The sequence below is a fragment of the Schistocerca cancellata genome, chromosome 1, assembly GCF_023864275.1.
Source record: "Schistocerca cancellata isolate TAMUIC-IGC-003103 chromosome 1, iqSchCanc2.1, whole genome shotgun sequence".
Lineage (NCBI taxonomy): Eukaryota > Metazoa > Arthropoda > Insecta > Orthoptera > Acrididae > Schistocerca > Schistocerca cancellata.
The window spans coordinates 305,341,808-305,367,644 of NC_064626.1; the positions used below are offsets into that span (position 1 = coordinate 305,341,808).

The 25,837-nt window shown below is 41.5% G+C and overlaps 2 protein-coding genes across 3 annotated transcripts in view; one reads left to right on the forward strand and one right to left on the reverse strand.

Annotated features, from left to right (window-relative positions):
• Positions 1–12,277, reverse strand: part of LOC126172583 (protein abrupt) — a 133,753-nt gene extending 121,476 nt beyond the window's left edge. The window contains exon 1 of one of the 2 annotated variants that reach the window (XM_049920894.1): positions 12,096–12,277. The gene's annotated coding sequence lies outside the window, so the exon portion shown is untranslated. Of the gene's footprint in view, positions 1–11,550 lie in introns of both variants that reach the window. The other variant, XM_049920895.1, reaches the window with a different exon arrangement.
• A 277-nt stretch (positions 12,278–12,554) lies between these two features.
• LOC126172609 (BRISC complex subunit FAM175B-like) overlaps positions 12,555–25,837 on the forward strand; it is a 139,606-nt gene continuing 126,323 nt past the window's right edge. The window contains exons 1-2 of the mRNA XM_049920896.1: positions 12,555–12,714; positions 12,841–12,931. Coding sequence (XP_049776853.1) covers positions 12,631–12,714; positions 12,841–12,931 — 175 coding nt within the window. The 5' untranslated portion in view covers positions 12,555–12,630. The remainder of the gene's footprint in view (positions 12,715–12,840; positions 12,932–25,837) is intronic.

Sequence of the window (25,837 nt, forward strand, 5' to 3'; positions counted from 1 at the left end):
ATTCCAGTCAACATTGTCAAAAGCTTTCTCTAAGTCTACAAATGCTAGAAACGTAGGTTTGCCTTTTCTTAATCTTTCTTCCAAGATAAGTCGTAAGGTCAGTATTGCCTCACGTGTTCCAACATTTCTACGGAATCCAAACTGATCTTCCCCGAGGTCGGCTTCTACCAGTTTTTCCATTCGTCTGTAAAGAATTCGCGTTAGTATTTTGCAGCTGTGACTTATTAAACTGATTGTTCGGTAATTTTCACATCTGTCAACACCTGCTTTCTTTGGGATTGGAATTATTATATTCTTCTTGAAGTATGAGGGTATTTCGCCTGTCTCATACATCGTGCTCACCAGATGGTAGAGTTTTGTCATGACTGGCTCTCCCGAGGCCATCAGTAGTTCTAATGGAATGTTGTCTACTCCCGGGGCCTTGTTTTGACTCAGGTCTTTCAGTGCTCTATCAAACTCTTCACGCAGTATCTTATCTCCCATTTCATCTTCATCTACATCCTCTTCCATTTCCATAATATTGTCCTCAAGTACATCGCCCTTGTATAAACCCTCTATATACTCCTTCCACCTTTCTGCTTTCCCTTCTTTGCTTAGAACTGGGTTGCCATCTGAGCTCTTGATATTCATACAAGTGGTTCTCTTCTCTCCAAAGGTCTCTTTAATTTTCCTGTAGGCAGTATCTATCTTACCCCTAGTGAACAAGCCTCTACATCCTTACATTTGTCCTCTAGCCATCCCTGCTTAGCCATTTTGCACTTCCTGTCGATTTCATTTTTGAGACGTTTGTATTCCTTTTCGCCTGCTTCATTTACTGCATTTTTATATTTTCTCCTTTCATCAATTATATTCAATATATCTTCTGTTACCCAAGGATTTCTATGAGCCCACGTCTTTTTACCTACTTGATCGTCTGCTGCCTTCACCACTTCATCCCTCAGAGCTACCCATTCTTCTTCTACTGTATTTCTTTCCCCCATTCCTGTCAATTGTTCCCTAATGCTCTCCCTGAAACTCTCTACAACCTCTGGTTCTTTCAGTTTATCCAGGTCCCATCTCCTTAAATTCCCACCTTTTTGCAGTTTCTTCAGTTTCAATCTGCAGTTCATAACCAATAAATTGTGGTCAGAATCTACATCTGCCCCAGGAAATGTCTTACAATTTAAAACCTGGTTCCTAAATCTCTGTCTTACCATTATATAATCTATCTGAAACCTGTCAGTATCTCCAGGCTTCTTCCATGTATACAGCCTCCTTTCATGATTCTTGAACCAAGTGTTAGCTATGATTAAGTTGTGCTCTGTGCAAAATTCTACAAGGCAGCTTCCTCTTTCATTCCTTCCCCCCAATCCATATTCACCTACTATGTTTCCTTCTCTCCCTTTTCCTACTGACGAATTCCAGTCACCCATGACTATTAAATTTTCGTCTCCCTTCACTACCTGAATAATTTCTTTTATCTCGTCATACATTTCATCTATTTCTTCATCATCTGCAGAGCTAGTTGGCATATAAACTTGTATTACTGTAGTAGGCATGGGCTTTGTGTCTATCTTGGCCACAATAATGCGTTCACTAAGCTGTTTGTAGTAGCTTACCCGCACTCCTATTTTTTTATTCATTATTAAACCTACTCCTGCATTACCCCTATTTGATTTTGTGTTTATAACCCTGTAATCACCTGACCAAAAGTCTTGTTCCTCCTGCCACCGAACTTCACTAATTCCCACTATATCTAACTTTAACCTATCCATCTCCCTTTTTAAATTTTCTAACCTACCTGCCCGATTAAGGGATCTGACATTCCACGCTCCGATCCGTAGAACGCCAGTTTTCTTTCTCCTGATAACGACGTCCTCTTGAGTAGTCCCCGCCCGGAGATCCGAATGGGGGACTATTTTACCTCCGGAATATTTTACCCAAGAGGACGCCATCATCATTTAATCATACAGTAGAGCTGCATGTCCTCGGGAAAAATTACGGCTGTAGTTTCCCCTTGCTTTCAGCCGTTCGCAGTAACAGCACAGCAAGGCCGTTTTGGTTAATGTTACAAGGCCAGATCAGTCAATCATCCAGACTGTTGCCCCTGCAACTACTGAGAAGGCTGCTGCCCCTCTTCAGGAACCACATGTTTGTCTGGCCTCTCAACAGATACCCCTCCGTTGTGGTTGCACCTACGGTACGGCCATCTGTATCGCTGAGGCACGCAAGCCTCCCCACCAACGGCAAGGTCCATGGTTCATGGGGGGTATATAATGGTAAGACAAAGATTTAGGAATCAGGTTTTAAATTGTAAGACATTTCCAGGGGGTCAGATGTATGTGGACTCTGACCACAACTTATTGGTTATGAACTGCAGATTAAAACTGGAAAAAACTGCAAAAAGGTGGCAATTTAAAGAGATGGGACATGGACAAAACAGAAGAACCATAGGCTGTAGAGTGTTTCAGAGAAAGCATTAGGGAACAATTGACAAGAATGGGGGAAAGCAATATAGTAGAAGAAAAATGGGTAGCTTTGAGAGATGAAATACTGAAGGCAGCAGAGGATCAAGTAGGTAAAAAGACAAGGGTTAGTAGAAATCCTTGGGTAACAGAAGGGATATTGAATTTAATCGATGAAAGGAGAAAATATAAAAATGAAGCAGACAAAAAGGGATACAAGCAGGCGAAAAGGAATATAAACGTCTCAAAAATGAGATCGACGGGAAGCGCAAAAATGGCTAAGCAAGGATGGCTAGAGGACAAATGTAAGGATGTAGAGGCATACATCACTAGGGGTAAGATAGATATTGCCTACAGGAAAATTAAAGAGACCTTTGGAGGAAAGAGAACAGCTTGTATGAATATCAAGAGCTCACACGGAATTCCAGTTCTACGCAAAGAAGGGAAAGCAGAAAGGTGGAAGGAGTATATAAAGGGTCTATACGCGGGCAATTTACTTGAGTGCAATATTATGGAAATTGAAGAGGACGTAGATGAAGATGAAATGGGAGATATGATACTGTGTGAAGAATTTGACAGAGCACTGAAAGATCTAAGTCGAAACAAGTCCCCAGGAGTACACAACATTCCATTAGAGCTACTGATAGCCTTGGGAAAGCCAGCCCTTGCAAAAATCTACCATCTGGTGAGCAAGATGTATGAGACAAGCGAATTACACTCAGACTTGAAGAAGAATATGATAATTCCAATCCCACAGAAAGCAGGTGTTGACAGGTGTGAAAATTACCGAACTATCAGAGTAAGTCACGGCTGCAAAATACTAACATGAATTCTTTACAGACGAATGGAAAAACTGGTAGAAGCCAACCTCAGGGAAGTTCAGTTTTGGAACACTGACCCTACGACTTATTTTAGCAGATAGACTGAGGAAAGGAAACCTACGTTTCTAGCATTTGTAGACTTAGAGAAAGCTTTTGACAATGTTGACTGGAATACTCTCTTTCAAATTCTGAAGGTGGCAGGGGTAAAATACAGGGAGTAAAAGGCTATTTACAATTTATACAGGAACCAGATGGCAGTTATAAGAGTCGATGAAAGGGAAGCAGTTGTTGGGAAGGGAGTGAAACAGTGTTGTAGCCTATCCCCGATGTTATTCAATCCGGATATTGAGCAAGCAGTAAAGGAAGCAGAAGAAAACTTTGGAGTAGGAATTAAAATCCATGGACAAGAAATAACTTTGATGTTTGCTCATGACATTGTTATTCTGTCAGAGACAGATCAAGTAACTAATGAGGAGGTACTGAATAGAATTGGGGAGAAGAGGAATTTGCGAAACAACTTGACTAGAAGAAGGGATCGGTATGTAGGACATGTTCTGAGGCATCAGGAGATCACTAATTTAGTATTGGAGGGCAGTGTGGAGGGTAAAAATCATAAAGGAAGACCAAGAGATGAATACACAAAGCACATTCAGAAGGATGTAGGTTGCAGTAGTTACTTGGAGGTGAAGAAGCTTGCACAGGATAGAGTGGCATGGAGAGCTGCGTCAAACCAGTCTTTGGACTGAAGACCACAACAACAACAATTCCAGACCTCCATGAACAAAGGCTACAGCTCATTGACAAGAAATGAATTCTCAGTTTCTTACCGAAATTAAAGACTCAATGTCACATCATCCATTTTACACAAGATTTGTTACCTGTTGCTATTTCCCTTTTCAAAAACAGAAAAGGGTTCAAAATTTTAATCAACTGGAAAAATGAAGAAAGTCTGACTGAGAAACTTAAGACAATTCTAGAACTGGCTTCGTCCATGGCTATAAAGAGTTTGGATATGCATGGTTACCTACACTGTATAAAACAGATCTCATTTTGGATAAATAAACAGCCAAAATGTATACGTATTTTATTCTGAACTTGTTAGTTTCTTAGTCCTGGAATAGTTGTACAATGTGTACGCCTACTGTTAGCCATTAAAAAAAAAAAAAAAAAAAAATCTCTCTTAGCTCACATACATCAACCAACCTCCAATTTCCATCTTTCACAAGGTATTTCATGCTTATAACTTCCTTAAAGTCTTATTCAATTGCCTAATAATCTCCACTGTCAACTGGTTAATGACGCGTTCTACTGAAAAGGAAATCCTATGTTTGATTCCTAAAAGTTATCGTTAGATTTTCTTGGTGTAAGAGAGTAAATAGAAGCTGCTCAAACAAACAGTAATAAAACTAAAATCCATGCAAAGGCCATTACTTTAATGTGTGTGTCAGGCAGAGCAACATGACATTTATTTACTTAACATTTTAAGAGCTTACTTCATTGTGCTACAATACTCACATACAGCAGTAAGCTTGTAAAATATTAGATTATCACTTTTACGGTTTAACAAAAACATTTGAGTTGTAATTTAGGCAACCAAATTTTTGATAAAACAAATGATTGGATTTTCAACACAATGGCATGTCGCGATTAACAATGTATTTCACCACTCTGCTTGAAAACAGATGGGGAATTTCTGCTTTGGAATACTACATGAAATTCTTAGTTAAAGTGCTGGACCCCAGTGAACTGTTGATTGTAGTGAAATACTTATCTGTAGCACATCTCGAGATCTAGGTTAAGATGGAAGCATCCGATTCCACCCATTGGCTTTGACCTGTGACGTGAGGCTGTTGTGGTGTGCGATGTCACAATGGCGTGGAGTTTAGTTTGTGAGAGTGGCATGTTTGTAGGTGTCATTTTGATTTGATCGGCGGTGCTCTGTGGTGGTGTGTTTGTGTGTTAGGTGATGTTTTTGGTTTAGTCTGCATGTGTGGCATGTTTATAGGTGGCATATTGTTGCGGTCGGTGGTTGTCTCTGCTGTTCTTGTTTACGGGTAGCATTTTATGTGGCGTATGGGGTTCATGTGCATGGTAGCATTGCATGTGTGTGGTATCGGTGGAGACTGTGCTTACAGCGGAATATTTTTCAGTGAGTTAACAATCTTGGTTTTGTTATGTCGATGTTGTTGTTTTTTTTCTGTTCGTTGTATGTGAATTTTGGTAAATTGCTTTATGTCTTGGGTAGGTATGGATATGACTGACAAGGTCAACAGTTTGCAGTTGTCGGCGATGAGGGGGGACAGTGCGTTGTCTCTAATAAAATTTCTTCAGCTATTCGGCCTGTTGGCTGAAGTCGTGAAGTGTTCAGTGTGTCGCGAAAAAATGAGGCTCACTAGAGTTCCGGTGTCTCGGACGAGGGACCTCTATATGTGGAGATGTCTTAAGGTTAACAGGTCAAGGGAAGTGTTCGATTCCAACTTTGATTTTCTAGGTTTTTTTTGGTAGGATTAAGTGTGGTGGTGGTGGTGAAAGTTTTGAGATTTATAGTGTTGGTATTGGTAGTTGCTGTTGACCTATATAGGTCAAGGGAAGTGATCGATTCCAGCGGATTTTGTGTGTAGTGGAATTTGGGAAGTTTGTGGGGTCTTGTTATTTTAGTGTAGTGTCTTGTGTTTATATTAAGCTTGTTCCCACCCAAAAACCCCCACTTGTCTCGTTAGTTTCAGTATATTTTTGGAGGAATATCTGTTTGGTGGTTTTTCGATTTGTTTTCATGTTTATGTGATGGCATCATAGGAGCAGTATGAGAATTGTTGTGAATGGTCGTTTCCGCCATATTGGTGACGTCATTGGTCAAAGCAGAGGGGCGGAATCGGACTCTTCCGTTATCCCAACAAATTGGTTGAGAGTTGACAACACTGACAAATGTGAAAGCAGAAAATCTGGTTGTGTAACAAACTGATCAACAGCAAAGTCTAATGTTTATGTCCACACCATACTAAAAAAAAGGAAGGCGGGTCCAATACATAACTTTTACCAAATTCTTCATTGGTATAAACAAAATCGTGAGTACTTGCTACTGATAGTAATATGCCATTAGTATGTCACTCCAATTGAATGCCCGTTATTGTTGGTGCAAAATATATAATAACCTTATAAACAGAAACAAGACTCATCAACGTGAAAGAGCTTGCTAGTGTTGAATTGGATACCTAATGACAGGTTCATGAAAGATAAAAAATAAGCAGTCAGCGGCTTTGTTGATCGTTTTTAGGAATCTCCAACCCTCACTCTTTTTTGGAACAATATGCCAAATATAGTGTTCGTAGCTGTTGCATCAAAATACCATTTATGATTAATGTTGTGACAAATGCTTATTAGCAGGAAGTTTGTCACAACTGGGAGGGATTAGCGCTTAATTCCCCATCAACAACGAGGTCATTAAAGATAAGGCCCAAGCTTGGATTAGTGAAGGATGGGTAAGGAAATCGGCCACGTCTTTTCAAGGGAACCATCCCAGCATATGCCTGAAGCAATTTTGGGACATTACGGAAAACCTAAATCAGGATTGCCCGACATGAGTTTAAATGGTAATCCTCCAGTGTGCTAACCACAGTGCCAGCTCGCTCAGTTTGTCATAACTAACTGGGTGCATATACTAAGTTCTCAAATGAGAAAATCCCAATGTGTGTTCAGAGTGCTGAAATTGCAAATATCATAAAAAATAAGAGTTGTGACTAGCTGTTACTCAAGAGCTTTGCAGTGGAGCATGATGAAGCTAAATTCATTTCTCTTATTACACACTATTATTATGACACTGAAAGGACAAATTAGAAACATGAGGGGAATAGTGATTAGCCTCTGTATTATTTCCTTCTTTTAAATATGTAGAATAGTTCAACAGCTATGTCCTTCCACGACTAAAAGTTGTTGGATGACGATGATGATTGGTTTGTGGGGCGCTCAACTGCGCAGTCTGCAGCACGCATACAAAGTCCCAATTTCACACAGTCCAGTTTTTATACAATCCAATCTAGCCACTATAACGAATTATGCTGCTGATGATGATGTTATGATGAGGACAACACAAACACCCAGTCTCCGGGGAAAGTTGTTGGGGCCTAGTACAATTCATTCCTTAGATCAACAAGGAAAAACTCTATTAATAAATATGCTATGAACTGTATCTGGTTGACTGCAATCTAAAACAACATAATGTGTGGATACTCAATGTAGATTTTCTGAATTTACAATCAATACTAAATTCTATAATGATCAGTACATTGATATGCAAAATGCATTAAATAAGACACAAAGCTTAGGCTACACTACAGACCACTGCATCACCACTACATTTATTTTGTGTAGACATTCATTGGCTATGGCAACTCACAAGCAAATAATACCTTCCAGCCTAACAAACTTTCAGAGGTGGTCACTATCCCACTGTAATTTCCTATAATCGTAAACAACGTGACTTACGACTGATATACAGTAATATCCAAATTAATTGGGACAACTTATCTTTAATAAGGAATTAAAGCTGGTTAGCTGTGACCATTTGTATCCATGCAGTCGCTTGACTCTTGACAGACTATTGTTGCCTTGACCCCGAACAACAACTGTAGGTCCCGTTGAGTTGAGTTGTAACAGCATGTGTTATCTGCGCCTTCTCAACAGGAGAACTATGTGTTTGTGTTAAAATAGACAATTCGTCTAACAAGCAGGCAAAAATAGTTGCTCTTCATGAACACACATCTATGATTATGTGACACATTGCGTCTGTAGTTGGTGTGGAAAAATAAGTGTTTCAGGACTTATTAGGGCATATAGTGACACTGCCTCACTGTCTCTAAAGAGAAAGGCAGATGTGGACAAAAACAAAACAGCACTCTCAGAACTGACAAAATTCTACTTGGAAACAGTAGCATTCATCCAAACAAGACTAGAAAGAACATTCAGAGAGATTTATTGGCTACTGGGATGGAAATTGACTCAACAGTACAGTATACGCTTCTTGATCGTGAGTGGAATGCACCAAAGACATGAGAAGCAGTTGTTAACACCTGCCATCAAGAAAAAAGGGAGTACAGAAGTGTCCGATTCCACCCATCTGCTCCGACTCATAACACACACACACACACACACACACACACACACACACACACACTTAGGGTGCAATCAAACACAAGAAGACGACATCTACAAACACAACCAACTCAAACTCTGCGCCGTAATGACACAGCACACAACTACACCCTTATGTCATGGGTCAAAGCAGACGGGTGGAATCGGACGCTTACATTGACCCAGAAAACAGATGGCATTGGGCCAAAATGTAAAAACCTTGGACTTCCAATGATTGGAAACATGTAATTTTCCGTGAGGAGTCACATTTTATTGCTCAAGGTTACATAGCAAAGACTGTCATGCAAAGCACCTAAGAGGCAGTGAGAGCTGAGCACCTTGAACAGACCGTAAATTACCCTCCCAAAAAAATGTTTTGGGGTTTTTCCATGCCAAGTGGCACTAGTTCCCATTGATGGCATGATGAATTCAACCAATTGTGTATAAATCCTTATGTGCAGGTTTGTGCCATTCCTACAGACCTTTTAAGGTGGAGGGACATTTCAACATGATCTGACTTGTGGCACACTTCTATAGTAGTCAAGATGTTCACGGAAGAGAACAACATTAATGGGCTTCAGTGATCTAGTAATTCACTAGACTTAAATCATACTGAGAATTAGTGGAGTATTGTGAAAAACTGCCTTGATGAAATGGACTGTTCAACAAAATAATGCATGTTAGTAAATGTGGTTTCAAGACAAAGAACTATGAAACATTTGCTCTAACCTGGTCAAATCTATGCCACAACATACTGAGAAGCTCATTAAAGTAAAAGGACACATTAGTTAATAATATTTAGTAAGCTACTAGCTGTATTATAGATAAAGTAATAAATGTGCATGGTTTAAGTTTCTTGTCCCAATTAAGTTCCACACTAGTGTAAATATTCTATTTCTGATAATACCTATGTGGCAACATTTTAAAATCGGCAATGCAGTCTGGTGAATATTTATGCAACACTGAAGAAACTGCCACACAGTGGTTCTATCATGTCTGAGGAGCGCAAATCACCAGTTAATTAACACAATTTTCTGTTAGCTGGTGAAATTTAGGGCCTAAATGGCAGAAGAATGAGCTGTGGTGCAATGAAAAATGCAGAAATTGTATACTTTCGTTTAGAGCTGTTACTTCTGACTGCAAGCTAACTAAATACACATCTTGAAGTGTATGCGGGTTTGATTTCTGACCTACATAACTGGTGACCTTGACATCGTGGGTCCATTTCCACCCTCTGAGGGTTATAAACACATGTTCATGGCAGTGGATAGATCCACAGAATGAGCAGAGGTTATACCAGGGACAGATGTAGCAGCCAAGACAATAGCAAAGGCATTTGTTGCATATTGGTTAGCTTGCTTTGGAAGCCGTTACATATTAAGACAGATGAGGGTCAACAATTTGAATCTAATCTATTCATTGAGCTGGCTAGACTGTGTGGAATCCAGCATCACCACACAACCAGTTATCACCTGGCGAGCAATGGGATGGTGGCATAGAACACTGAAGGTGGCCCTCATATGTCACCATGAGTTGGCCAGAGGTGTTACCACTAGTACTTCTATGTTTAAGGGACTGTGTATAAGGTGGATATAGGCACCTTTAATGGTAGAGATGGTTTACAGAGAACCGTTAAGAATTCCGGTAGACTATCTCACGACGACACCACTACCACACAAACGGAGCTACCACTCATGGTACAGTGCATTCGTGACTATGTGGTTAGGATGAGTGGGTCATCAGTATCCCGCCATGGTGAACATCCACAGTCTTTAAGCACAAAATGTTGGCAGACTGCTCACACATCATGTTGTGTAAGGATTCCACACTAGCTCCTTATACTGGGACCTGCCACACACTGCGATGTGATGCCCAAACTAGACATCTTGCAAAGTCAGGGTGTCCACTGAAGGAGTGAAACCACCATGGATCTTACCATTGTCGATGCACAAATGCACTCCTCCAGTTCAGGATGACTGAGGGACAGGCGACCCTACACCCAGTTGAACTGAAGAGACAATGCTAAGATGCCAGAGGACTACAGAACAAACAGCCATACCTGTGCTTGTACTGACAACAACCTGTAATCCGTGCAAGTATTGTATAGTATATTTATTGGTCCTGTGAATCATACACTGTACAGGGGTACATAATGATACAGGACAAGTCAAACAATTTGCGATAAAATTTAACAGAAAAACTGTTGTATGGTTTTAAGTACATAGCAATATAACTCTAACATATGGGAATAACATTTCAAAAATAAATTTTACACGCATACATTTCATACTTTCGGCCTTGATTATACAAACACACACATATATGTAATTAACTACATACAAGAGGTGTACAAGTGTAATTCAAGTTCTCCTGCATCCCACGTGCTCCACACCTTAAGGGGGAAGCTCTGTGGGAGCAAGAGACAACCCATGAAGTGGATTGTTTATTCCTAGGAAGAGTAACTGATTTTGAGAGTTGGATGTTTATTCTTCATTTTTTCTTTAGAGCTGTTACTTCCGACTGCAAGCTAACTAAGTAAATGTGTTGAAGTATATGTGGGTTTGATTTCTGATCTACAAAAATAAACAAAGTATCAATGAACACCATCTGTCCTCGGCATGAAGTCAAATAAACATCAAATGGAACATAAATAATAAGTACAATATTTATTTTAGATCATTTTGAAAAGAATGCAATTAGTGCATATGGCCTTTAAAGCTGTCCATCATATTACAAGCCTATCACTTTTTTAAATCTTTGATAGCCTATCTTTCCCAACAAGTTTTACAAGGTGGATGTGCTTGATGCAAGAGAAATAGAAAGTGGACAAGCTGGAGACCCTTACCGAGTACTGTAAGCTCAAACGAAGAAATCAACCCTGGACTCAGGTGAAAATATCTGCAAAGTTACAGGAGATTGGAAATAATACTGTAGTCACACTTTACAAACGAAAAAGTATATACACTCAGTTGTCGTAACTACACATGTCACAACTGCCACAGCTGCATGATGACTGTGTCGGTTACAACGCAGCTGAAATAAGGCAACTGAAACTTCATATAATGTTCAGAAGTATCGTTGACACGACATTTAATTTCTTATCCAACATAAAAACGTGACTTATTATCGACCAGGAGAAATTTTACTAAGACACTTACTATTAATTCACGTTCATTTTAATGGAAGTTGTGTATCATTACAACCCTCAGCGCTACTCTGCTGGGGAGATGAAAACAACTCGTCGCACACTCTATGAGTTACCATTACCGAACCTGAAATGTTCCATTTTTCCTGTCTTACTACTGTGTTACTTTTCCACGGCAATTTTACAAGCGGCATTATAATTACCGATTAGGTTCTAATTTACTGATGACCATGTACTGACACGAAAAATATTAATGATAATTTTGTATTTATACACAGTACGAAAATCAGTCTGTATCGAACACCTTACTGAAACCAGAGATTTGTAATACGTCGCAATACAGAAAGCAGACCAAATTTCCTGATTTTAACTCTTCGTGCTCTCACTGTTCCGTAGAAGTCTATTCTTAACTACGGTAAACGTAGTTTTTCTCATACAAACTAGCACAAAATTATTAGCTTGAATACAATGCATGAATTAAATTAAACCAGAACATCAAATGTGAACTATACTAGTCTCTTTGTTACAAACACACAATTTTAATGTGTCTATAATTACATTTGCTTTCTTTACTTCTCCCCCGTCCTCAGATCTGATAAAATCACTTCGCGATATACATTCAACTGTGTAATTGCGATAGCTCGACCAGAAAGTCGATAGTCAACTCTTTAAAAAAAAAAGAAAAGAAAAAAAGGACACGTTCTTCTAGCCTGTAATTATTATCTAGATTTGTGCTGGCGATAATGTTACTGCTTTATTGTCACTATTTTTAGATTACGAAGCGATTTGTTATCAAAATGTAAGTGAGAGAGTAGTTCATAATGACCAAGTATTAATTATTTAAGTCCTGTTCAGTAATTAGGACACCTATTTTGTAATAAATTTCAGTATTGTATAATGAGCAAATATTTCATCACATGTATTGATTATTTTATGCGAACAATATTTAATTGAGTTTTACAGGAAACCTGCCATCAATCTGTGATATCATTCTAAGATATTATTGCGTATCGACTTCGATAGCGCATGTTTACAGTACAGTAGTTGGTGTGTTTGAGTAGAAGGAAACTTCTGTATTTAAGTTAAAAGTGCAATGAGTGCACAAGTGTGTGTGATGTTCAGTGGACCTGCACTGTCCTTCTTAATTTACGAGAATACAAATAGCATATGTGACCAGGTATCCCTAATTTCCCTTTAAAGTAATCATGACGTTTGACATGTTACGTTGTAGTGTTGTGAAACTTAATTTGTGACATTCAGTGCGTTATTTTATAATTAAATTTCTATAAATATCTTCCTGCAGGAAGGATTTCTTGTTGGTGAAATAATTAATCATGTAAGGAACACTATCAGCGACGCGCAGATAAGCAATCAGCAAATGGAAACACTTATTAGTAAGTTACGTTTAGTTATTTTGTTTATATTATCCCGTGTAAACGTAGTCCGACCACTTTCTTTTTCAAATATCTATTTTGGGAAAGGATGTGACTGAGCAAATTGTGTATTCACGCAATAGACAGTAGTCTAATTCGTGCTGGGGAATTCCATTGTCACGGTTAGGACAGTTGCACAGTGTTTTGAACAATCGAAAACTAATGTAACAAATAAGTATATAAACATTGGTGATCATATGAAGAGTCTGAACTTTGTTGTGGGTGAAAACAAGACACTGAGTTCCCACTTACAAGACAGAAATCTACACGCTGATGTGTCAGTAAATGTTACGGTTTTATTAGCTTATGGTATTACATCTCAAGGCTTCAGGGATGGGGGACAGAATTTTCACAGGTGGGACTCGTGGGAAGTTGAATCTGTTTTATAAACGAAAATTAATTTTTTTTGCATCAATATAGACGTAGAGTTGGTTGATGTGATGTTTAAAGCTTTCCCGGCGTACTGATTGTTCCATAAAAACACGGGAGAACTGCCGGATATCAGACAGTTGCACAATGTTTTGAACAATCGAAAACTAATGTAACAAATAAGTATATAAACATTGGTGATCATATGAAGAGTCTGAACTTTGTTGTGGGTGAAAACAAGACACTGAGTTGCCACTTACAAGACAGAAATCTACACGCTGATGTGTCAGTAAATGTTACGGTTATTTAGACTTCACTTTCTGTAAATAAATTTGTAGAAAAGTTTTATTACCTGTACGAAACGTGAGATGAATTGCGGTATAATGTTCGGTTCAATCCCGTCTCCGGCCATCCTGATTTAGGTTTTCCGTGATTTCCCTAAATCGTTTCAGGCAAATGCCGGGATGGTTCCTTTGAAAGGGCACGGCCGATTTCCTTCCCTAACCCGAGCTTGCGCTCCGTCTCTAATGACCTCGTTGTCGACGGGCCGTTAAACACTAACCACCACCACCACCACCGCGGTATAATGTTAAAGTAAGTGTGTACAAAAGACTGTACGATACTACTAGTAGTCTTCGAGCAGTGGTGTAGGAAACATGAGAAAAACGTTGTAAAGAACATAGTGGTTATCTGTAGCAAGTATTATGTTACTAGTCAAGGCGAATGTCTTGTCGAATATTCTTCCTGATCCGCCCATGAATACCGGATTTATCTCACTTTTTAAAAAAATTGCTACTTAAACTGCCCACTTTCAAAAATGTCTGAAGTTGCGCGAAAACGCATAAGTGTTCCTAGCAATATTTCCCGCCAGTAATTTATCGATCTTCTTGTCCACTCATGAACACCTTCGCTGTCTCCCCTGCAGATCCCATACATATAATCTGTATTTCTGCAATCACAGCATACCTGTGTTTGGTTAATTTCCTTCTTGCAGCTTGAAACTCCATCACAATGAATATTCCTAGCATGATCCTTTCCCCCGTTAGTACAATCGAAACGTACGGTACCGTTTGTGTGCTTTGGCTCATGATGTAAATGTGTAGTGTTTGAGGCAGGGTTGCTCGATTTAGCTCTAAGCGTGGCGGATTTGAATTGCATCTTGTGGGATGAGGCAGCTTTTTAGTATGTCGTGGCGCTGTCTAATGTTTAATGCTGATATTTCGAACTTGATATGACAATGTTGTGGTACGGTCCTATTTAGGTGCTAAAAATTATTTTGGATTTCTACAATTCACTGAGCTCTCCTCGCATCTTCAGAAGCGTGTATGACATTCTCTTGCACCGTGAAGCTTCCAACCCTTCAGACTTGCTCGTGATTAATGCCTTGATGTCATCTTGAGGAATCTTCTCTCATTCTCTCAGGAGGGCCTCCAAGAGGCCATGTATGGTCACTGAATACTGCTAGTAGGCCCTTCTCAGCTGGTATGCTTAATAGGATTCAAAGCAGTTTGTCGAGCGGTCCAATAGCATGAGTCCCCCGCCTCATCAAACAACTCTTCCATAATTCTCGTAAACAAATGAATGTTTATCATCGTACCTTAGCATAAAGCTATCGCCAGGAAATGATGCAAAGAGCATAATGGAAAGTCCGCTCATACGATCTTTTTAGGGCGACCGGCAAGGAGTGCTTCCAATATTCTGGAAGACAAATGGCGACATGTAAGAAGCCATAAGAAAGTTCATTTCAATCCCATTAAAAACCTGCTTAATAGCGATTTTCAGATCATTTTCCTGAAAGAAAAGCACCTGGCATTTTTTTTTTCCCCGTGAGCTGGGGGTATGGGCCGCTTGCATAACATGCTCCAAGAGGATTCCTCCACATACTGATGTGCTTATTATAAGGCCTCAGTGTTCCGCAATGACGAATCCGTCATACTGATACTTGTGCACACCGTCAGAGAACCATTCGTAAAAAGCATCCTGGATGAGAATGTGCAAGCTAATACATTTCCACAGGTCTTCTCCAGACTGCCATTCTACCCTCAGGTGATCGCAGGCCAAATCGCGACTCATCCATGAACATCGCTTGCTCCCATTGTTGTAGTCCCCAGCAGCGATATTGTCACTTCTTCTACCTAGCGTCTTTCAGTCTTCCGACGGTTCTCTCGCTTCGAGTAGTCTGTTACGGCCTTCAACGGCGGTGGTGTGACTTGCGGAGAACTTGAAGATGTAAGGAGTGCCGGTGTTGCTCTTTTGTCACCTGATGCTTGTTTCCTTGAGTAGCCATCGGGTTGCCTGTACCTTCTCACGGTTTTAGAATCGTGGAAGCGATAGTTCTACAATTTTTTTCAACGTAAAGCACGAACTCTACCATCAGATTAATAGTTTCTTCTTCTTTTCTTCCCAGCATCATCATGGCATGTTTACCACAGAAAGCTGATTACGAGAATCTTAGAAAGACCCTAACAAACCGTTTGTGGTTGAAAGGGGAACAATAAAAGATCAACTATTAATGCTACAATAGCGGTATTATTGCCTCACGTCCATCCCCCCCCCCCCCCCCGCCCCCCCCCGGTTTGCGCGCGAGAAAACAATTAAGGCTACTGCATATAAATAATCGACGCTTCGTTATGGGATAAACAAGAATGTTCGATACCACACGTTGGCTTTGTCTAATGACGCCGTAGGAAGACCTAAAGACCCTCTCAATTGCTGAACATTTGTTGTGCAGTACAGAGCATTGCGCAATAATATTGACCTCTGAGAGCAGTATTGACGGTTTGTCCAATGTATTGAAGGAGGCTCCCAAGCTTGAAAAATATTGCTGGTCGCTCTGTATATTGTACAGTGTCAGAATGGTACAAGATGCTACACAAACACGATTTGAAAATGGTGAACAATTAGAAAATACACGTTGCCACAGCACGAAGATATAAACCTCAGAAACAGAATCGTGCAAATTCTGAGTAATAATTACTGATGCTACTAGAAAAACTGCGAGAAATTTCGGAGTTTGGCGGGATAAACTAAAATAACAACCGCAAATCACAATTGTATAAAATGTACAAATCGAAATAACACGATACAACATTCGTTTAAAAAAAAACACAGACCAACAATAACGGGTATAAAAAAGAATCACAAAACCTGTCCAGCTGAATGAAAAAGACCTATAGGCCTACAAATAAAGAAAACCAAAACAAAAAGCCAAAACGTGACAATAACGCACTTAGTGAAAAAACGTAAAAATTAACATCAGTTGACTTAAATACCTCAACTTGAAAGAATGATACCAATACCGAAAGGTGAAAGATTACACAGCATTAAGATAATAAGTAATCAAACTTACTATGTTTAAAATTTCTCATGAAAGACAGACTCGTGAACAGAAATAATACCAGAGGGTATTTTGAAATGTCAGCTCATAAACAAATACATCTCAGCACATCGTGGCTTAAAGGCAATGGGTGGTATCGAATGCTCAAGTTGGTGCATATATGTGTACTGTATCATGACCAAACATAATAAAATAACACAGTTTAAGAGATTGAAATAATAAAAACACAGGTCAATCCTGACCTGAAATAACAGCCCCAAAAATTCAGAGACCAACTACTTGATGCCCACTTCCACGCTTTTCTTATCAAAATGATATTCGTTGACTTTAGTATCACCCTTGGCCACCCTACTGGTCCCTTATATTTATTGAGTTCATCACATCCCTCTCTACATACTGAAAGCAGTCACTGGCCATTCACAAGCACCAATTTCAAGCATGGCATATTTGACTCGTAAGAAAAATGTCGTCATAACTGTAACAGAGAGGCAGAGTCAATATCTTGAACCATATACTGTGCCAAATGAACCACCACGCTTTTCTGACATGTCCACATGTAGCCGTTGGAAGTACATTGATATAAAACCTTCATTCAACATGCATACATGATTTAATCCCACAAATGCTGGTATGACTGTTAAAGTACTCTTCAGTGACTCCTAACTTTTGTATTAAAAAGAAAAAAAAAATTGAAGTTGGCTCATTGTCCACTCCACAAAACGTGACTTAAATATCAATTTCAGATCCAATTCACAAAAAATATACCGCAAGATCACAAACAAAGAAAACAATGAAATGAGGGTATAAAACATATGGTAAGTAGGATACATAACTACACACACCAGAAAGTTGTACATCACCCTGGTTCCGAGAGTTCAGAAACCTGTACCGAAAATTGGAATAGAGATCAACATAAACATCATTTCTGCCCTTTTTATTGCTCATGAAACCCACACATTGCGTGTTGTACCACTATCTACATCAACATTTATACTCCACAAGCCACCCAACGGTGTGTGGCAGAGGGCACTTTACGTGCCACTGTCATTAACTCCTAAACCGTGATTTATTTTCAAAGAATATTCGTAAGAATTTATTTTATTTACTAGCGATTCATCAAGAACATTAACACATTTAATCACACTATGTTAGCATGGAAGTAGTTGCCAGGGAGTAACTGATGAAATCATAACCAAATTCCTTTTAACAAATGGGAATTTTATTCACTTTAATAGTGCCTAAAAGCATTTTTTTTTTAAAGAAACAGATTTAAAATTATAATCAGAAAGGAGCCTCTAAATATCAAAGTTACAATTTATTCAGAGGCAGAAAGAAACAAGTTTTGACTGTATGAGCTTTCGGGCAGAGAACCTTGCCGCTCCCTTTTGACATGGCCGTAGTTACGACCGGTCACAACAGCCTCTGAAAGAGGCAACACACCAGATAACTTTAAACAAAGAGTTTTAACAATTTACACAAGCACACAAACTGTGCACCCTCCCATAGGAGGGATGGAAATGATACAAAACACTAACAATTAAAATATTAACCTTGCCACCGAAGCTGCAACTTGATTTTAACTTCTAAGAAAATTCTTACGGTGAAAGGGTGGCAACTTTATATACTAAAATGATCATTTAAATTAAAGCCCATGAAATGCAATCTTATATAAAATTCTACAAGGTTGGCCAAACAATAGTTAAGATGCTCTACAGTCCACAGATACCACCTCTCAAAATCATAGGCAATAATATCAAAATTTCCAAAGATCAAAACATATTTCAGGTATTAGGCCGTTACACTCCAAGCAATAAATTCGATAACACACCAAATCTGACAAACATGACAGAGGCAGCTGCTACCCGGTAGATTGATAGGGAGATTACCGAACAACCTGAACCACAGGTTGGTCTTACCCGCCCCTACTCCACAAGGGAAAAACAGACCACCCAATTTATAAACAACCACCTTCCCGCGGGTGGGCAAACGGAGAAGAATGGTGGAACAACCCCAAAGCAAAACGGCTGGTGACCTCACCAAGAAAACAAGCAGAATTTAACAAGAGTAAATCAAACAACATATCACCAATTGCTTAACTTCTAATAAAAAGCAATTTTTCGAGAAGACCTGGCGCAGCACCCCCAAATCGCTCTCCCGAACTGTCCGCTGCCAGCTGCGTCAACGGACGCAGGAAGTCGCGCCAATCTCCCATCTCACGGCGTTGCAGCTTGCACCGGCTAGACTGATGTCGTGGGTTGACTCCTGTTACTCTCGTGTCGACCGCGAAGTCACTACCCCTTGCTGTACCCCGCGGCCCACTGGACTCACATGGCGACCTCACATGCGCCGACGCTCAAGACAGATAAGTCATCTTGTGTCTCAGTGCGCGACCGACCAACCGATCGATCCAACTGCCAATGACCATTGCCTGAGCAACCTTGAGCAGATTGGCGGCCTAATGCGCAGACTCAGATGCAGGAACTAAGCCCCGACCGGGCGACCACTCCCTGAGTTCTTACTGGCGGAGTGGAAAGACTCTCATTTAGCCGGCTTTAAAGGTTGATCCGAACGACAGACATACTAGCACTCCGAACGACAGACACACTAACTGCCTAACAAATGCGGATGAGAGACAGACTAGCAAGCTGGGGATGAGAGACTGACCAACTGGAGAGCTCACAGTGCCCCTTAAATGCACATGAACAGGCAACCTTTCCCACCAGAGGGAGACACCAAAGCTGCGATCGCCACAGTGGCGCCACCTCCAGAAACGGAGGGCAACTGCTTCACACTATGTGCTGCGGTGCGCTCTTCAAAACAGCAATTTTTACCACGGCTCACCTCCCTTTCCTGTTCCAATTGCACGGTCCGCAGGAAGAACGGCTGCCGGAAAGCTTCCGTGCGTACTCGAATCTCTCTAATTTTACATCCGCGATCTCCTTGGGAGGTATAAGTAGGGGGAAGCAATATATTAGATACCTCATCCTGAAACGCACCCTCTCGAAACTTGGACAGCAAGCTACACCGCAGAGTCTTGCACTCTTGCGGAGTCTGCCACTTGAGTTTGCTAAACAGCCCCATAACGCTATCACGCTTACCAAATAACCCTGTGATGAAACGCGCCGCTCTACTTTGGATCTTCTCTATCTCCTCTGTCAACCTGACCTGGTACGGATCCCACACTGATGAGCAATACTCAAGTATTGGTCGACCGAGTGTTTCGTAAGCCACCTCCTTTGTTGATGGACAAAATTTTCTAAGGACTCTCCCAATGAATCTCAACCTGGAACCCACCTTACCAACAATTAATTTTATATGATCATTCCACTTCAAATAGTTGCGTACACATACTCCCAGATATTTTACAGAAGTAACTGCTACCACTGTTTGTTCTGCTATCATATAATCATACAATAAAGGATCCTTCTTTCTATTTATTCACAGTACATTACATTTGTCTATGTTAAGGGTCAGTTGCCACTCCCTGCACCAAGTGCCTATCCACTGCAGATCTTCCTGCATTTCACTGCAATTTTCTAATGCTACATCTTCTCTGTATACTACAACATCATCTGCGAAAAGCTGCATGGAACTTCTGACACTATATACTAGATCATTTATATATATTGTGAAAAGCAATGGCCCCATAACACTCCCCTGTGGCACGCCAGAGGTTACTTTAATGTCTGTAGATGTCTCTCCATTGAGAACAACATGCTGTGTTCTGTTTGCTAAAAACTCTTCAATCCAGCCACACAGCTGGTCCGATATCCCATAGGCTCTTACTTTGTTTATTAGGCGACAGTGCGGAAGTGTATCGAACGCCTTCTGGAAGTCAAGGAAAATGGCATCTACCTGTGAGCCTGTATCTAATATTTTCTTGGTCTCATGAACAAGTAAAGTGAGTTGGGTCTCACACGATTGCTATTTCCGGAATCCATATTGATTCATACAGAGTAGATTCTGGGTTTCCAGAAATGCCATGATAGGCGAGCAAAAAACATGTTCTAAAATTCTACAACAGATCAATGTCAGAGATATAGGCCTATAGTTTTGCGCATCTGCTCGATGACCCTTCTTGAAAACTGGAAATACATGTGCTCTTTTCCAATCATTTTGAACCTTCCATTCCTCTAGATACTTGCGGTACACAGCTGTCAGAAAGGGGGCAAGTTTTTTCACATACTCTGTGCAGAATCGAATTGGTATCCCGTCAGGTCGAGTGGACTTTTGTCTGTTGGATGATTTCAGTTGCATTTCTATTCCTTGGACACTTATTTCAATGTCAGCCATTTTTTCGTTCGTGCGAGGATTTAGAGAAGGAACTGCAGCGTGGTCTTCCTCTGTGAAACAGCTTTACGCGTGTGAATCTCTGTTTCAGTGCCATTATCATCCCAGAGTGTCTCGATATGCTATTTCGATCCACTTACTGATTTCACGTAAGAACAGAACTTCATAGGATGTTTTGTCTGTTCGGTACATAGAATTTTACTTTCGAATTCACTGAACACTTCGCGCATAGCCCTCCTTACGCTAACTTTGACATCGTTTAGCTTCTGTTTGTCCGAGAGGTTTTGGCTGCGTTTAAAATTGCAGTGAAGCTCTCTTTGCTTTCGCAGTAGTTTCCTAACTTTGTTGTTGAACCACGGTGGGTTTTTCCCGTCCCTCACAGTTTTACTCAGCACGTACCTGTCTAAAATGCGTTTTACGAATGCCTTGAACTTTTTCCATAAACAGGTAACATTGTCAGTGTCGGAACAGAAATTTCCCTCAGTGGGTCCACAACTCTTTTGTGGATATGTGCGTGGTGAGCACAGGTGCCCGAACTGGTGCAATTCTCCTTCCTGTCCGGGCTGCACTATCCCCCTTCCCCATCCCTCCTCGTCCTCGATCTCCCCCCCCCCCCCCCCCCCCCCCGTACCTCCCCTTCACACTCCCTCTTCTTGGGGGTAATGTATCGAGCCTGGGTCGGGAGACAGACGTTTGAAATCTCCAAGATCCTGTTTCCTTTGTTTTTCTCCATCCTCACGCTTTCTTCCTGTATTGGTCTTTCCCTACGTTCACTCTTCTCCTTGCTTTCATGCCCTTACTTCTCTCTCTGCCTCATTCTCCTTGCCCTATTCTCCTTGTCTTCTTTTCCACGTCTTATTCTCCGCTTCGGCATTTGAAATTCTTTCTTCTATCCCTCTATCCCTCTCTCTCTTTCTTCTTTCCTCCCTGTGCATGTCTGAAAGCCATCGCACGCGTAGCCGGTGACGGGGTAATGCGTAATTCCCCGCCCTGGGTAGACAAGTAAGGCACGCACGTACCCCCTGATAAAGGCCAAACGCAGGGAGGGGTGACTGCCTGAGCTGTTACCTTCCGAACGTACCGATTGGTCCCTCCGTCAGTTTCTCGGGAGGTGTGACTTTAGGTGTGACTTTAGGTGTGAACAATCACCTAATGCGGAAGTGCCATCTGTGAGGCCCGCCACAAGGAAGGAGCATGCCATCGGAGACGCTGGCAGTAATGGGGGATTCATCCGCAATGGATTTCTCTTTTTCTTCTTCTTCTTCCCTGTCTTCTGCCCAAAAAAGAAAGCTAGATGTAACTCCTGTTCCGAAAATTCTACCACCAGCACCAAAGTTTCTTGTTGTCACAAGATCTGACAGTCACGATTTCTCAACAGTCAGCCCTTTTGTCATTCAGAAGGGTGTAGATGCGGTTGCAGGACCAGGGAAATCTTGTATTCGGTTGCGCAACAGTACCTTGCTGTTGGAGACAGAGAGCGCCTTCCAGGCCCAAAAATTACTTCAAGCCACTCTCTTGCACACATTTCCTGTATGGGTGGAGGCCCACCGCACCTTGAATTCGTCGCATGGTGTGGTGTGCTCCCTGCCGCCTGCCAGCAGCAAGTCGTATACTCTTAGCTTACTTACTTGTTACATAGTTTAATTCTTAATTTCTTTGCGTGTTTTTGGGTACTTGCATTGTTTAATTCATAAATTTCGGGCGTATTATAGTATTTGAGAGTTGTAGCATCGCGCTTTAGTGTTTACTTCGTAAATTCTAACTTAAATTGCGTGTGAGTTTCGTATAGGAGGTGTAGTTTAGAGTTTTAGTTACTGTAATCGTAAATTCAGGCGGATTGTAGTGCAGTCGTTAGGCATTTGTACAGCTTAGTTCATACATTCTTTGCGTGTTTCCCTTGCGTTATCTAGGCACGGACTCGTATTTCAGTAACTGTTTTTCAACATCGATTAGAATGGACAGGGACTGTGATTGCTGTGTTCGGATGAGGGCTGAGTTGGCATCCCTTCGCTCACAGCTGCAAGCGGCGCTGACTTCGGTCGCGCAGCTTGATGCTGTTGCCAATGGGCACCACTGTGGGGAGCCGGACTTGGGTATCATGGGGATGTCAACCTCGTCCCGTCCGTTCCCAGATCGGTCTGCCGCTGTGGTTGCCCCGGTTGCTGCCCACAGTGGGGCTGAGCTCTCGCCTGTGGTTGATTGGGAGGTCGTTCGAAGGCATGGCAGGCAGCGAAAGACGTCCCTGGAGGCTGATCAGAAAGCCTCCCAGGTGCGTCTGACAAACAGTTTTCAGGCACTGTCTCTGGCTGAGCCAGATGCAGCTGCCTGCCCTGTTTCAGAGGATCATTCTCAGCCTTAAAGGTCCGGGCAATCGCAGAGGGTGGGCTTATTGGTAGTTGGGAGCTCCAATGTTAGGCTCGTAAAGGGGCCACTTAGGGATACGGCGGCTAAGGAGGGGAAGAAATCCAGTGTGCACTCCATGTGCATTCAGGGTGGAGTCATTAGTGATGTGGAAAGGGTCCTTCCGGATGCCATGAAGAGCACAGGGTGCAGCCAGTGGCACATGTTGGCACTAATGATGTGTGTCGCTTTGGATCTGAGGAAATTCTCTCTGGATTCCAGCGGCTACCTGATGTGGTGAAGGCTGCCGGTCTTGCTTACGAGATGAAGGCAGAGCTCACCATCTGCAGCATCGTTGACAGAACCGACTACGGACCTTTGGTGCAGAGCCGGATGGAGGGGTCTGAATCAGAGGCTCAGACGGTTTTGCGACCGTGTTGGCTGCGCCATAGGGTGGTGGGGTTTCGGGTTCCGCTGAATAGGTCAGGAGTTCACTACACTCAGCTGGTGGCTACACGGGTAGCGGAGGCTGTGTGACGTGGACTGGGCAGTTTTTTAGGTTAGAAGGCCTCGGGAAAGTACGGGGTGGGCTGCAATCTCAAAGGGTGCATGACAAATACAGGACGTGCTTGGATCAAGGAACAGTCGGAATTGTAGTTGTAAATTGTTGTAGTTGTGCTGGGAAAGTCCTTGAGCTACAAGCGCTGATAGAAAGCACAGAAGCTGAAATCGTTATAGGTACAGAAAGCTGTCTAAAGCCTGAAATAAGTTCTGCAGAAATTTTTACGAAGTCTCAGATGGTGTTCACGAAAGATAGATTAGGCAGAATTGGTGGTGGAGTTTTTGTGTCTGCCAGTAGTCGTTTATCTTGTAGTAAAGTCGAAGTAGATACTCCGTGCGAATTGGTATGGGTGGAGGTTATACTTAACAGCCGAACTAAGTTAATAATTGGCCCCTTCTACCGACCCCTAGACTCGGGTGATATAGTTGCTGAACAGTTCAGAGAAAATTTGAGTCTCGTTACAAATAATTATCCCACTCATACGGTTATACTTGGTGGGGGCTTCAATCTTCCCTCGATATGTTGGCAAAAATACTTGTTCAAAACCAGTGGTAGGCAGAAAACATCTTCCGATATTGTCCTAAATGCTTTCTCAAAAAAGTATTTCAAGCAGTTAGTCCACGAACCCACACGAATTGTAAATGGTTGCGAAAACACACTTGACCTCTTACCCACAAACAATCCAGAGCTAATAGACAGCATCATGACTGATACAGGGATTAGTGATCACAAGGTCGTTGTAGCTAGGCTCAATACCGTTTCTTCCAAATCCACCAAAAACAAACGCAAAATAACATTATTTAAAAAAGCGGATCAAGTGTCACTAGAAGCCTTCCTAAGAGACAATCTCGATTCCTTCCGAACTAACTATGCAAGTGTAGACGAGATGTGGCTCAAATTCAAAGATATAGTAGCAACAGCAATTGAGAGATTCATACCTCATAAATTGGTAAGAGATGGAACTGATCCCCCATGGTACACAAAACAGGTCCGAACGCTGTTGCAGAGGCAACGGAAAAAGCACGCAAAGTTCAGAAGAACGCGAAATTCCAAAGATTGGCTAAAATATACAGACGCGCGAAATTTGGCACGGACTTCAATGCGAGATGCCTTTAATAGGTTCCACAACGAAACATTGTCTCAAAATTTGGTAGAAAATCCGAAGAAATTCTGGTCGTATGTAAAGTACACAAGCGGCAAGACGCAGTCAATACCTTCGCTGCTCAATGCCGATGGTACTGTTACCGACTACTGTGCCGCTAAAGCGGAGTTATTGAATGCAGTTTTCCAAAATTCCTTCACCAGGGAAGACGAATGGAATATTCCAGAATTTGAAACACGAACAGCTGCTAGCACGAGTTTCTTAGAAGTAGATACCTTAGGGGTTGCCGAGCAACTCAAATCGCGTGATACAGGCAAGTCTTCAGGCCCATATTGTATACCGATTAGCTTTCTTTCAGATTACGCTGATACAATAGCTCCCTACTTAGCAATCATATACAACCGCTCGCTCACTGATAGATCTGTACCTACAGATTGGAAAATTGCGCAGGTCGCACCAGTGTTTAAGAAGGGTAGTAGGAGTAATCCATCGAACTACAGACCTGTATCATTGATGTCGGTTTGCAGTAGGGTTTTGGAGCATATACTATATTAAAACATTATGAATCACCTCGAAGGGAACGATCTATTGATACGTAATCAGCATGGTTTCAGAAAACATCGTTCTTGTGCAACGCAGCTAGCTCTTTATTCGCACGAAGTAATGGCCGCTATCGACAGGGGATCTCAGGTTGATTCCGTATTTCTGGATTTCCGGAAAGCTTTTGACACCGTTCCTCACAAGAGACTTCTAATCAAGCTGCGGGCCTATGGGGTATCGTCTCAGTTGTGCGACTGGATTCGTGATTTCCTGTCAGGAAGATCGCAGTTCGTAGTAATAGACAGCAAATCATCGAGTAAAACTGAA